Below are 14,565 nucleotides of genomic sequence, written 5' to 3' on the forward strand. Positions count from 1 at the left end.
ACTCTTATTTGTTATAGACAGGGTCAGAATCATACATTCCACCAGCATCAAAACACAATAGATTCATGCACTTCCCCAGTTTGGTGGACTTAAGGGACAAAGGACCCATTATCATGATACACAATTTCTGGGGCTGGAGGCTCTACACTTAGGATTGGGCATATAAAGTCCCAGAGCATCTGGTATTATAAGCAAATTGTGTAAACTTGCCAATCTTACAGACTGGGGTTGTTTGTGAGAGTGAGTGAGTGGGATAATAATTTTAGCGCCCCTGTGTAATGGCTTGGTTCTCCCGCACAGACGTGAGACAACACCAGTAGTAATTATCTCAAACTCACAAATCACTGTGGAGCTCAGTCTTCGGCCTGTTCATCCCAGCTTGCAGTTGCCGAACCCTCCAGCAAAGAAGCCCCCACTTTTGCTTTCTTTTCCCCTCTTCTCGCAGATTCTCTCGAGCCTACGATTTTTTGGACAGGCTATTTTGGGGGCTCTGTGTCAGAGCTCAAACTGGAGATAACAGTCTGTGCCCCCCCGTCACCCCCTCTTCCTGCTCCTCGTTCTTTGCTCCTGCTGCAGCTTGGCTGCTCCTCCCCTGCTTCACATTCCAACCGAATCCCATCTCTTGCGCTCTCAGGCTCTGTCAGCGGAGCCACGAGAGGCTTGAGATTCACGGAGCTGACACCCTGTAATTTTGTCCGTCCCTAAGCTTCCATGGAGATACTGTGGTACAACCTTGGTGCAAATTTCAAAATAAGTACACAAAGCCAACAAAGAGACTCAGAAGTTTATAGTGGCACCAGCTTTCCTGGTCAAGAGTCCACTTTGTCAGACTGCAGCCCACAAAAGCTTAGGCCATAATACATTTATCTGCCTTTAAGGGCTGCAAAAGATGAATCAACAGAAGCGTAGTTCATCTATGGAATCCATCCTACAGGAGACAGTGAGAGCCAGCAACTTGGATAGCTTGAAAAAAAGGATAAGACTGACGTCTCTGCTCTGCCCTCGCGGTCCTAGGCAATAACGCTTCTTAATACTAAGGAGACACTGTTACTCGAGCCTGAGATCATTCACTTGAGAAATAAAAATAGAGATGTGTCTAATAAACCAGTTCCAGCATAGATCTGTATTATAAAACGATGCTGTCTTATTAAGTTTGAAAAGAGTGATCATGTTTTGCTCTTGCCACTGTCTCAGCAGCTTTGCAAAAAATTTGGAACCTAGAGAGGACAGTGGAGAATGAAGATGTTACAACGAGAGAAGGTGCAGATTGGGATTGACATCTGTTCAGTTCCCTTTTTGTCTTTCTTGAAAGTCTAACAGGCTTCTCTTTCCTCCCAGACTTCCAAACAGGTGAGAAAGATGAAAGTCAGAATTCTATGGAGCCACCTGTGAATTTATGGGGGGAAACAAAAAAATTGAGGATACAACAACAAACTCACAAAGGAGATAAACGATTTGAATGTTTTGAATGTGGAAAGAGCTTCAGTGAAAGTGGAAAACTTAGAAGACACCAACGAACTCACACGGGGGAGAAACCATTTAAATGTACTGTATATGAAAAGAGCTTCAGTCTTAGTGAAACACTTAGAAGACATCAACGAACTCACACAGGGGAGAAACCATATAAATGTATTGAATGTGGAAAGAGTTTCAGCAAAAGTGGAGCACTTAAAGTACACCGACGAATTCATACAGGGGAGAAACCATTTAAATGTTATGAATGTGGAAAGAGCTTCAATGATAGTGGATCACTTAGAATACACCAACGAACTCACACAGGGGAAAAACCATATAAATGTATTGAATGTGGAAAGAGCTACAGTCATAATGGATACCTTAGAATACATCAACGAACTCACACGGGGGAGAAACCATTTAAATGTATTGAATGTGGAAAGAGCTTCAGTCGAAGTGGGGCACTTAGAAGACATCAACGAACTCACACAGGGGAGAAACCAATTAAATGTATTGAATGTGGAAAGAGTTTCAGCAAAAGTGAAGCACTTAGAGTACACCGACAAATTCATACAGGGGAGAAACCATTTAAATGTATTGAATGTGGAAAGAGTTTCAGTGATAGTGGATCACTTAGAAGACACAAGCGAACTCACACGGGGGAGAAACCATTTAAATGTATGGAATGTGGAAAGAGTTTCAGTGATAGTGGATCACTTAGAAGACACGAACGAACTCACACAGGGGAAAAACCATATAAATGTATTGAATGTGGAAAGAGCTACTGCCAAAATGGATACCTTAGAATACATCAACGAACTCACATGGAGGAGAAACCATTTAAATGTATTGAATGTGGAAAGAGCTTCAGTCGAAGTGGGGCACTTAGAAGACATCAACGAACTCACACAGGGGAGAAACCAATTAAATGTATTGAATGTGGAAAGAGTTTCAGCAAAAGTGAAGCACTTAGAGTACACCGACGAATTCATACAGGGGAGAAACCATTTAAATGTATTGAATGTGGAAAGAGTTTCAGTGATAGTGGATCACTTAGAAGACACCAGCGAACTCACACGGGGGAAAAACCATTTCAATGTATGGAATGTGGAAAGAGTTTCAGTGATAGTGGATCACTTAGAAGACACGAACAAACTCACACGGGGGAGAAACCATTTGAATGTTTGGATTGTGGAAAGAGCTTCAGTCGAAATGGATATCTTAGAATACACCAACGAACTCACACGGGGGAGAAACCATTTGAATGTTTGGATTGTGGAAAGAGCTTCAGTCGAAATGGATATCTTAGAATACACCAACGAACTCACACGGGGGAGAAACCATTTAAATGTATGGAATGTGGAAAGAGTTTCAGTGCTGGTGGATCACTTAGAATACACCAACGAACTCACACGGGGGAAAAACCATATAAATGTATTGAATGTGGAAAGAGCTACAGTCAAAATGGACACCTTAGAATACATCAACGAACTCACACAGGGGAGAAACCACAGATACTTTAATAAACCGCATAGGTGTTTTTTTACCTTTCCTTCTATGCTTCCTTGCAATACTGATAAAATCAAACCACCCCAATGCTTTCAGCCCCAGAAGAGGTGCTCCCCTTGATGTCAGGGGAGGGGTCCAAGGGAGCATATGGAGCCCTGCCATTCTTTCTGTCCCTGGCCCCTTCCCCTCCTCTCTCCACCATCCCTGGGCCACTCTTGACTCCACAGCAGGAGACTGGATCTGTCTGTAATGGTGAGATGTCCTGGCCGGTTGAAGGACCACTTCCTGTTTTCTGCTGCTCTATCCTGCCTTCTCATGGAAGCTGGAGTCATGAAGCAGGCGAAGACTGAGCACACCTAATGGTGGCGCAGCGGGTGGGTGGGATTCTGCTTAACCTTTCCCCGTCTGCTCCTTTTCTGGATCCAAATCCCCCCACAAAAAGGGGCAGTGTGGGGGCGCAATCAGTGTTATGAAGCTGCACTGAAAATCATTGCTTTGTGACCGTAAGAGACCCTTCCCAAAAAAAGAAGCATCAAGAGAATTTAAGCTACAGAATTTAAAACAAACAGATAATTACAAAAAAAAGAAAGCAGTCTGGTGCCACATTGCGTAGGAGTTACTTTAGCACGCTCTTCCTGGGGCTGCCTTTGAAAAGAGCTCAGAAACTTCAATGGCTGAAAGAGCTGCAGACACTTTGCTGACCAGGGCTGGTTATAGGCAGCATAGGACTCCCATATGAGAACAGCTCCGTCTGCCTAATTGTCTGTTTCAATCAATGTGTCCACAAGAAGAGGAAGATCGATTTGGAGTGCCGCATTTTCAAAAAAGATGGACACACGACAAATTCTTTGTGGAGCTGAAAGGCATGCCCGTGTGCCTCATTTGTGGTGAGGCCCTCTCCGTCCTGAAGAAGGCCCACCTGCAGAGGCACTACAGGACAAAGCACATCCAGTACAAGGGAGTTCCAAGGGCAGCTGCGCCTGGAGAAGGTGAAGGCGCTGAAAACAGACCTGTTGGGTAACCTGTGGCCCCTCCAGATGATGTCAAATTGCAACTCACGTCTTCTTCAAATTGCAACTCACATCCTCAAAATAGTTCAGCCTCCACCACCTTTACTGCAGTCAACTGAAGGCAACCAACTGTGCCCTGGGCCCCTCGATCTTTCTCACTGCCAATGAAAACTAATAAATGAATAGGAAGAGAACCTAGCCATGTCACACTGACACAAACACCTTGCATATGAACTTCGTAAAATAATGAAAGTGTACTACCCCTCCCCCGCTCGCTCTCCCCACCTCTCAATTCCCCAGCCTTACACTGTATACAACATTAAAGTCTGTCTGTCTGTGAATTTTTATGATATCCAAAGTAAGAGAGTAGCTTATAGCTAGGAAGCCAAAAAGGTATTCTAGTTGATAGTTCCTTTTTACAGACTATAGAGTGGCCAGACTCTTGCTATTCAAAAGAACTTTACTTTCATAATCATATAACTGAGAAGAATAGAAGAGGCGTCTGTAACCTGAAGTGTATGTAACCCGAGGTACCACTGTACAATCTTCTGCTGATTCAAACGCGCATGTTCTCACTTGAAATCTCTTATAGTTTCTTATGAAACATTTTTCTTTCACATCAGCAGTATTGTCTCTATTCCTGCACAGGTTTCTGCTTGTTAACATTTAGTGGCCGCAAGGACCACATAACACCGGTCCTGAGAGATCTGCATTGGCTCCCAGTATGTTTCCGAGTACAGTTCAAAGTGTTGGTGCTGACCTTTAAAGCCTTAAATGGCCTCGGTCCTGTATACCTGAAGGAGCATCTCCACCCCCATCGTTCAGCCCAGACACTGAGATCCAGCGCCAAGGGCCTTCTGGCAGTTCCCTCATTGCGAGAAGTGAGGTTACAGGGAACCAGACAGAGGGCCTTCTCGGTAGTGGCCCCCAACCTGTGAAACACCCTCCCTTCAGATGTGAAGGAAATAAGCAGCTATCCTATCTTTAAAAGACATCTGAAGCTAGCCCTGTTTAGGGAAGTTTTTAATATTTAATGCTGTACTGTTTTTAACACTTGATTGGGAGCCACCCAGAGTGGCTGGGGAAACTCACTAACAAACTACAGTTACAGTTGCTCCAAGATAATTCGATGGAGCCTCTTCTCAGTTCATTGTCTTCTGGATCAGTGCCTTAATCCTTTGTAGATTCTGTATATCACAAAATAGTCATTGAGGTGTCCCCAGATGTTGTTGTCCAGTTCCCATCAGCTTCAGCCAGCAGGGATGACAGTCAAGGATGATAGAAACTCTAATCTGGACCCCACCACCTGGACTCTGCTGCCCTATATCCTTCCCATTGAAAGAAATGTGAGAATAAATTTTGGACGCTATAGATTTATCCTGATCTGGTGCATGCAATGTCTTTTGTTTTGCAGCTGTGTGATTTGTGCTCATTTGGAATTGTGGTGGCCATTGGCTATAAACAATAAAATTTATAGATATGGTAGATTGAACTGCAAAAATAAGTAATAAAATAATAAAAGGATTTTATTTTTTTGGTCCTCATTCCAAAATGGTGTGTGTGTGTGTGTGTCTTCTGGTGTTTTTGGTTATATTGGGGGTGGGGTGGGGGGTGGAGAAGTATAAGGCCAAAACCTCTCCCCTGCTCTGCTAAAACGATGCAGGAGACCAAAGGCAGTGAAAGAAAAAGCAGGGAAAGAGAAACCCTCCAAGTGCCACTGTTTAGAATTAGAGAAGCCGTCCTGGTTTCAGATTTGATCCCAGAATATTCCGCTTTTCCTTAGGGTGTCCCTATTTTCATTGAAGAAATGTTGGAGGGAATGGAGTTATCCAACCGCCGGCCCTCTGAAGGCAATCCTCTATAGGAACATTTTTTAATGTTTTATTATGTTTTTTATATGTTGGAAACTGCCCAGAGTGGCTGGGGCAGCATAATAAGATGTGCGGTGTATAAATAGGAAAATTATATTTATGGAAAGGGATGTTCCTATTTTCATCAGAGAAATGCTGGAGGGTTTGGAAAGGTCAGTTGCTGGAGCTAAGTGATTGCATGATCCCAACCAGCAGAGCTGGGAACTGGACTGTCTCCTCCAGCTACACATTCGGGCTGCAGGCATAGCGGTCAACCTTCCCTTTTTTTGTGGGAAATTCCCTTATTCCAGTGCCATTTCCCGCTACTATCCCGGATTGTTAGATATCCTGTAGACTGTACCCGGGAGAGGTGGGTCTGTCCATCCCTTATTTTCCAGTCTGCTGATCCCTTATTTTCAAATCTGAAAGTTGACAGCTATGGCTGCAGGGTGGCATCGTCCCAGCTTTCTGAAAATATTTGCTGATAAGGAAACCAGTGACTGCACATCGGATCACAAGGAGACTTATTTGTGCAACATTCTGGATATCTTATAAGATGCCAGGTAGATTCCAATGATAGGATAAATTCTGAGGGACAGCGCAAGGGGGCGCATCCAGCCTCGCAGCCCCCCAGGGCCCAACCCACAGCCAGCGAGCTCCGATGCCCAGAGAGGCAGGAAAGGGGGCCAGCCAGGGGGACTCGAGAGCGGCTGCACTTTCCTGTCCCCCGCCGAGGAGAGTGGAGGAGCAGCGGCCCCGTGGCCTGGCGAGTTTCCCCGGAGAGGAGCCGGATTCCGCTGCAGGGACGGAGCGAGGAGTCCGAGGTGCAGGAGGCGGGGGAGAGCAGGTGGGCCTGGCAGGATCAGGCCCCGAGCGGAGTCAGAGGCTGCAGGGCGCCCCCCCCCCCCAACCGGGCAGGAAGGGGAAGGGGCGCAGCTGAGGGGCAGGGCATCTGCAGGAGGGCACAGGGGCAAACATCTCTGGCTCAGGCTGGCACGGACCCTGCCGGAGACCCTGGGGAGCTGCTCCCTTCAGTCCGGAGCTCAAGGGGCAGAATGAGGGCTCCAAGGCAGCTGCTGCTTCCCGGTGGACGATGCATAGAGTCGCTCACGGATCAGCGGCGGAGCTGGGGCTTTTGCCGCCCCTCTCCCTGTCCCTCTGCAGGGAGCCCCGTCCTCTTCCAGGGTCCTCCCCACGGCGGAGAGGGAAGGGGAGGCGGGGGGAGGAGGAAGAGCAGTGCAGCAGGGAGGTGTCCCTCTCACTCTCCAGCCCCTCCTGCTCCCCCCTTCCTCTGCCAGTGCCATTGATAAACCTATTGCCCTCCTTCGTGAATTGGTCTGATCGCCTTTTAAAGCTCTCTTTGCCGCCACCACCACCATCACCGCATCTTGTGGCAATGATGCCCATCAGATTCATTTTGCAAGGAAATGGCTTCTTTTGCCTTCCTCACATCAAGGTACACTCTGCCTACACATGGAGGTTCTGTTGTTCTGTCAAGGCTAATAAAACATCTAATAGATCTATTTTCTGGAGAACACATCTGATCTTTTCCCAAGCTATCAAAGTTAGTGACCTCTTGTGTCTGCGTGTAAATCAGCGAGAGAGGCTTAAGCCTGTTTCATTAAAGGTTTTATTTCCACCTTAGTAAGGCAGCAGAGTTTTGATATGAAGGCTGAGGGTTGAAGTGGGTGACAGTTTTGAGAATGCAGAGGAAAGGAGGATTCTTAAGAAGTGTGGCACATGGAAATGAATTAATGATAATAAATATGTTGAAGACAGTATTGTAAAAGACTGAGGAAGGCAAAATTGAAATTAGCTATTCATGTTCAGATTATTACTCATTTCATTTATATACTGCTTCATATTTTTAAGGGGAAAATTCTCAAAGCAATTAAAGGGAAATCTCGTTGCAGTTTGTGTCCATAGGATGTTGAGAACATTAACTCTGTAGATCCAGGAGTTCTCTCCTCTTGATAGTCTCAGATTTGATTGTTCTTTCTGATAGAGCAGGAGGAACATTTTTGGGCTTAAAGCTGCATTGATTCTGGAGGCCACATTCCAGTGAGCTTTGTGGCCAATGTATGCACATGCATGCGCACACAGAAAAGAGATGCAGACCATAAAGTCACATGCACACACGCCAGAGGTACTGCACACACTGACCAGACATGCCATCTAGCATACATACAAGTCTTGCAAACACAGTCAGCATGTTTAGACCTTCCAACCCCAGTGCTGGGGTGGGGAAAAATAAGAGCACAAGAAGACTCTGCTGAATTAGCAAGGAAATCTGTGGGAAAAAGACCCTTCAGATTGTTCTTTAGAAATCCTCTTTAAAGAGCAGCCTGAGGGATCATTTATTTCCAGAGCAGGGCTTTTACCCCATTTCAGCACTGTGCTGCTTTGTGGTGAAATTGGAGTTTAAAAGATCTCTCTAAGGGCCCTTTAGGCATCTTTCTCTCCAGGACAGACAGAGATCTTCATCCCATGATCAGATCAGGAGATGGAAACGGCAGGGACTAGCAGGACACACCCTGAGGCTTGGCAAACCATATGCAGCCAATGGACTGCAAGTTAGAATGTCTTCAGTCAAGAGAGTTTGTAACCATCAAATATAAAATATTTTGGAGTGGGTTGCTTGATTTTTTGGTCAATATTCATTTTGTCAGTTTGTTTCTTAGGCTGTGTGGATACAATACATTTAAAGCCCGTGGCTTCCCCCAGAGAACCACGGGACTTGTAGTTTATTGCTACAGTTCTCAACACCCCTAACAAACTGCAGCTCGCAGGATTTCTTGGGTGAAGCCATGTACTTTAAATGTTAGGTGGGTTTGTTGCAGCCTTAATCATATACAAAGATCTGTTGTTTCTTTTCCAACATGCTAGAAGTTGCAGCCAGGATCAGCATTCCCTGTCCACTGAACATGCTCAGTCCTCTCACTGGGTTGTTTTTAAATTTCCTTCCACTGCCTTGGTTCCCGCCCCCCCCCCCAAATATTATTTGTACTTCCATAAACCTTGATGTTTCCCCCAGTCTTCGGATAACTTCACCTCGTCCCTGGGTGGAGTCATTTGGGTGACATAATGATTGTTATTCACAGCCTAAACATCAGAAATAGAAAGCTTAATAATATATTTCAAAAACTGGCCAGTGGTTAAAAAATGTGCGAACTTCCGGAGGCGGCGCGAACGGCAATGGCTGCCCTCTTCTAACTGTGAAGAGGGAGCTCCGCGGAAACGGGTCGTCCGCTACGGCGAAGCGGAGACCCCCGTTGAAAAACCACAGGCAGCTGAAGCCTGTGGCCGTGGGACCTAGCGGGCACCATTAGCGTCCCCCGAAACTTTAAAGGAACCCCGTAAGGGGCTCCGGAAAGTGACGGGGTTGGCGCGGTGCTGAGGGTCGATCGCTCTTTCCGTGGGGTGAAGCCGCGAAGCTGTTGTCGGTGAGCGCTGACCTTTTTCCTGGGATCATCTGGCTAAGAGACAACTACCCGCGAGTAGGTGAAGTTTAAAGAAATTCTGCCTTTTGAAAGAGAAGCCTTAATTTGACACCGAAACGGGAGATGCAACCAGAAAGTCCGTCTTCCGGCTCTGTTTAAAGATTTAAAGCAACGACGTTCAATTTGTTTTTGCTAAGAAACTGTGCCTAAAAAACTGTTATCCGAACATCAGATAGAGAATTTGACTTGAATTTAAGGTGGAAGAGGAAGAATTTGACTTTCCCTCTCCACGTGTGGACTTATAAAAAACATTGAACTCCCGGTAACCGGCTGCCAAACGACTAGGGCTGTCAGGCTGCATGAACTGTCATATTGCAACTCACGCTTTTTGGAGACATTGTACCTTTTTATGTGCAACTCTGCAAAGTAAGGGATCTGTAAGGTTTTCTGGAGATTTGCAACTGTTACAAATCTGAAGGGACACTTTGTGATTTGGGAAAGGACTTTATATCTTATAAGACTTTATAAACTGTGTCTCTCCAAGGGAAACATTGTGTCCCTCTAGTGGAAAACTGAAGCTGTGCAACTGCTGGGTTTTTTTTCCATTTCTTGGACTTGGGATTTCCATGGGAACTGCAAACCATGAGACCGACCTTGGCGCATAGACAGCTGTGGGATGAGTGGGAGTGGGAGGACAAGATCAAGCAAAGCCAAAACACAACAAACTACCATAACTTCACAGCTGCGCAGATCATCTGTTCCCACTGTTCCTGTGACAAGAGAGGAAGATTTAGAACAAATTAGGCCTGAAGGAATGGCCACAGGAGGGGACTCTACCTCTGTGCTAGATAAAATTTTCAAAAAATTGGATGGCCTAAGTAAACAAGTGGCTGATCAATCATCTAAAATTGACCAGAATACAGCCAGTGTTAACAATTTGACTCAACAAGTTAGTTTAAATGCACAAGCCATTGGGAAACTGCTGGAGGCCACTACATTAAATCGTAAAACAGCTGAGGAGGCCAAACAGAAAGCAGAGGCAGTACAAGAGGAAATCAAACCTATGCGTAAACAGATTGGCGAACATCAGGCATATCTGTCTATGTTAGAACTGAAAAGTAAAGAAAATAACTTAAGACTGAGGTCGGTTCCAGAACTTGAAAAGGAAGATTTAATTGAATACTTGACAAAAGAGTTTGCAGAATTTTGGCCTTTGGAAGAGGACAAAGATTTTAAAATTATAAGTGCATTCAGACTTGGAAAGGGAGGGAGGAAGGTCAGGTCAAGAGATTGCCTGATCTCCCTCAGAACGAAGGAAGAAAGAGACAAGATACGAGTGCACATTTCCAAAAGACTCTTGAGATTCAGGACTTTAGAGTGGAAATTTACAAGGACATTCTGAAACACCTTCTGGAGCTTAGATCTAACTACGGAGACTTGGTGAAACTACTGAGAAGCAATAGAATCATCTTCAGATGGGAGTTCCCCCAGGGACTATCTTTTAATTTTAGAGGGAAAAAAGTTAAAATCAGAACAGTTGAAGACAAGGGAAAATTTCTGAGTGATTACGGAGAAGACCTTCAGAAAGAGATTGAAAAAGAACTAGGAGCCCCAGGATCTGGACCATTAAGTTCACTACTTACACCCTTGGGTCTTGACGAGCCGGAGAAAGTGATACCACCGTCAAAGGGAGAAGAACTTTTGGGAGCCGTAGGAGGAAAATAGACTTATCTCAACATGTCTCTGCAACTATTAAGTTGGAACATTCATGGTTGTAACTCCCCTGAGAAGAGGAGGAAGATCTTTCATATATTAAAAAAGGAACAATTAGACTTAATTTGCCTACAGGAAACGCATGTGATTAGGCTTTACAGGAAAGTTTTAATTAACAAAAGATTAGGTCAAGAATTTATCTCATCGAATAAAGTAAAGAAGAGAGGAGTTGTTATTTATGCAAAAGAAAGCCTATCACCAAAATTCCTTTTTAAAGATGAACAAGGAAGAATTGGGGCAATTGAAATTCAAATACAAGGAGAAAAATTCTTGATTTTAGGAATTTATGCACCAAATGAGGGGAAGTCAGAATTTTACAAAAAGTTGCATGAGACAATGTCGGACTACATGGATTATAACAACATCATTATGATGGGTGATATGAATGGGGTGGTATCTACAAATATGGATAAAGCACAAAGACAAAACATAACAAAAGATGGCAGGCTACCTAAAACCTTTTTTGATCTAACTGACAATATGGACTTGATTGACATCTGGAGAACAAAAAATCCCCTAGGGAGAGAAGGGACATTCTTCTCTGAAGCCAAAATGACCTGGACTAGGATTGGCCAAATATGGATAACTAGAGGACTGGCACCAAAGACTAGAAAGGTGGAAATCTGCCCCCAAACCTGCTCCGACCATAATGCCGTGAAGATGGAAATGAAACTAACATTAACTGGTTCCTTCAGATGGAAGATGAATGACGCCTTACTAAGAGATCAAGAGATTGTTAAGAAGGCCCAAAAGACTTTGAGAGACTACTTTGAAGTGAATTTGATAACTACAGTTGAAAAAAGAGTAATCTGGGATGCAAGTAAAGCAGTCATGAGGGGGTTTCTGATACAACAGAATGCAATAAAAAAGAGAACCCAAAATGAGAAAAAAGATAAAATTTTGGAGAAAATAAAAGAAGGAGAGAAAAAATTAAGATCGAAACCAAAGTCACAGGAGATTCTGAGAGAAATTAAATTATATCAAGTACAATATTTGAAACTGATAAATCAGGAAATTGATTGGAAAATTAAACAAATGAGACAAAAGACTTTTGAATCAGCCAATAAATGTGGAAAACTGCTAGCGTGGCAGTTGAAAAAAAGACAGAAGCTGAATACGGTTACAAATCTTGAGGTTGAAGGGAGAAACATTCAGAATCCTGTGGAGATTAGCAAGTGCTTCCAGAGATACTTTAAACAACTCTATACCCAGGGGCCACAGAATGAGACTGAGATAGACCAATTTTTAAGAACTAATGGATTACAAAAAATATCTCAAGAAAACAAGACAATATTGAACTATAAAATAACAGAACAGGAGATTGAAGGTGCCATTCAAAACATGCAATTAGGCAAGTCTCCAGGACCGGACGGATTAACCTCCAAGTATTATAAGACTTTGAAAGACTATTTAATCCAACCATTAAAGGAGGTGTGCAACGAGATTCTGGAGGGGGAAAAGGCGCCGGAGTCGTGGAAAGAAGCTTTCATCACACTAATACCAAAATCTGAATCTGAAAAGACACAACTCAAGAACTACCGTCCCATATCCCTTTTAAATGTGGATTACAAAATTTTTGCAGATATTTTAGCCAATAGATTAAAAAGAGTTTTAAATGAAGTGATACATAAAGATCAGGCAGGCTTTCTCCCAGGCAGACATCTTTCTGATAATACAAGGAACATAACTTGACATTTTGGAGTTACTGCAAACGAACATTAACACAAAAGCAGTTTTAATCTTTATTGACGCGGAGAAGGCCTTTGATAATATTTCTTGGAACTTTATGAAGAAAAATCTTAAGGGAATGGGAGTGGGACGGGGGTTTGAGAATGGTATAGAAGCAATTTATTCAGAACAAAAAGCAAAGTTGATAGTTAATAATGTGGTGTCAGAAGAGTTTAGAATAGAAAAAGGAACATGACAGGGCTGCCCTATCTCTCCATTGCTATTTATTTTGGTCCTGGAGGTGCTCTTGAACATGATTAGAAGGGACCGGCTGATTCAGGGAATTAGGGTCGGAGCTAAACAATATAAACTTAAGGCTTTTGCAGATGACTTGGTTTTGACATTACAGGAGCCAGAATCCAGTACGAAAAGGGTATTAGAATTGATTCAAGAATTTGGTCATGTGGCAGGATTTAAACTGAACAAGCAAAAAACTAAGGTTTTAGAGAAAAATTTGACAACAATGGAAAAAGAAAGGTTTCAGAAGGAGACAGACTTAAATGTGGTTAAGAAAGTGAAATACCTAGGGATTAACATGACGGCTAAAAATGTGAATTTATTTAAAGATAACTATGAGAAATGCTGGTCAGAAGTCAAAAAAGATCTAGAAATTTGGTCAAAATTGAAGCTTTCCTTGTTGGGTCGAATTGCAGCCATAAAGATGAATGTATTGCCAAAAATGCTGTTTTTGTTTCAAACTTTACAGATTGTGGACAAGATGGACTGTTTCAAGAGGTGGCAAAGAGATATTTCCAAATTTGTCTGGCAGGGCAAAAAGCCCAGAATAAAATTTAAAATATTGACTGATGCTAAAGAAAGAGGGGGGTTTGCCCTGCCAGACATGAAGCTGTATTATGAATCAGCAGCATTTTGCTGGTTGAAAGATTGGCTACTTCTTGAGAACACTGACATTTTGGACTTGGAAGGGTTCAACAATACTTTTGGGTGGCATGCATATTTGTGGTACGACAAGGTAAAAGCTAACAGAGCATTCAAAAACCATATTCTCAGGAAAGCTGTGTTTAATGTCTGGACAAGATATAAAGACTTATTGGAAAACAAGACCCCAAGGTGGCTATCACCTATGGAGGCTAAGGCTCTGAAAAAACTCAATATGGAGGCCAAGTGGCCGAAATATTGGGAGATAACTAGAACAAGATCGAAACGCATTGAGATTGCAGAGTTTTGAGAAATTAAAAGATAAAGTGCGAGATTGGTTACATTATCATCAAATTAGAGAGGCCTTTAACTTGGATAAAAAAATTGGCTTCCAGGTGGAAAAATCGAAATTAGAAACAGAATTCTTAGAACCTAAAACTAAGATACTTTCGAGAATGTACAACTTGCTGTTAAAATGGAATACTCAGGATGAAACAGTCAAATCAGCTATGATTAAATGGGCACAGGACATTGGTCATAATATTATGTTTGCTGACTGGGAAGAGTTGTGGACCACTGATATGAAGTTTATGGCATGAGATGCCTTAAGAGAAATTATTATGAAAATGATCTATAGGTGGTACATGACCCCAGTCAAGCTTGCAAAAATTTATCACCTGCCTGATAACAAATGCTGGAAATGTAAAAAAACTGAGGGAACATTCTTTCACCTCTGGTGGACATGCCCAAAGGTTAAGGCCTTCTGGGAAATGATATATAATGAACTAAAAAAGGTATTTAAACATACCTTCCCTAAGAAACCAGAGGCCTTCCTTTTGGGCATTGTCGGCCAATTGGTGTCAAAGAAAGATAGAACACTTTTTATGCATGCAACAACTGCAGCAAGAATACTCATCGCAA

General features: G+C 43.2%; 1 protein-coding gene across 7 annotated transcripts in view; it reads left to right on the top strand.

The window, feature by feature from the left end:
• LOC307206808 (uncharacterized protein) overlaps window positions 1–14,565 on the top strand; it is a 34,637-nt gene that overhangs the window by 12,157 nt on the left and 7,915 nt on the right. For 5 of the 7 annotated variants that reach the window (XM_079960198.1, XM_079960197.1, XM_079960199.1 and 2 more), the window contains 2 exons: window positions 1,339–4,542; window positions 4,980–5,518. In XM_079960198.1, the coding sequence (XP_079816324.1) occupies window positions 1,339–2,978 (1,640 nt within the window). In that variant the 3' untranslated portion in view covers window positions 2,979–4,542; window positions 4,980–5,518. Of the gene's footprint in view, window positions 1–1,338; window positions 4,543–4,979; window positions 5,519–6,654; window positions 7,281–14,565 lie in introns of those variants that run through there. The other 2 variants (XM_079960195.1, XM_079960196.1) reach the window with 2 other exon arrangements.

Source organism: Podarcis cretensis (genome assembly GCF_951804945.1).
Source record: "Podarcis cretensis genome assembly, chromosome: 2".
In the NCBI taxonomy this organism is placed as follows: Eukaryota; Metazoa; Chordata; class Lepidosauria; order Squamata; family Lacertidae; genus Podarcis; species Podarcis cretensis.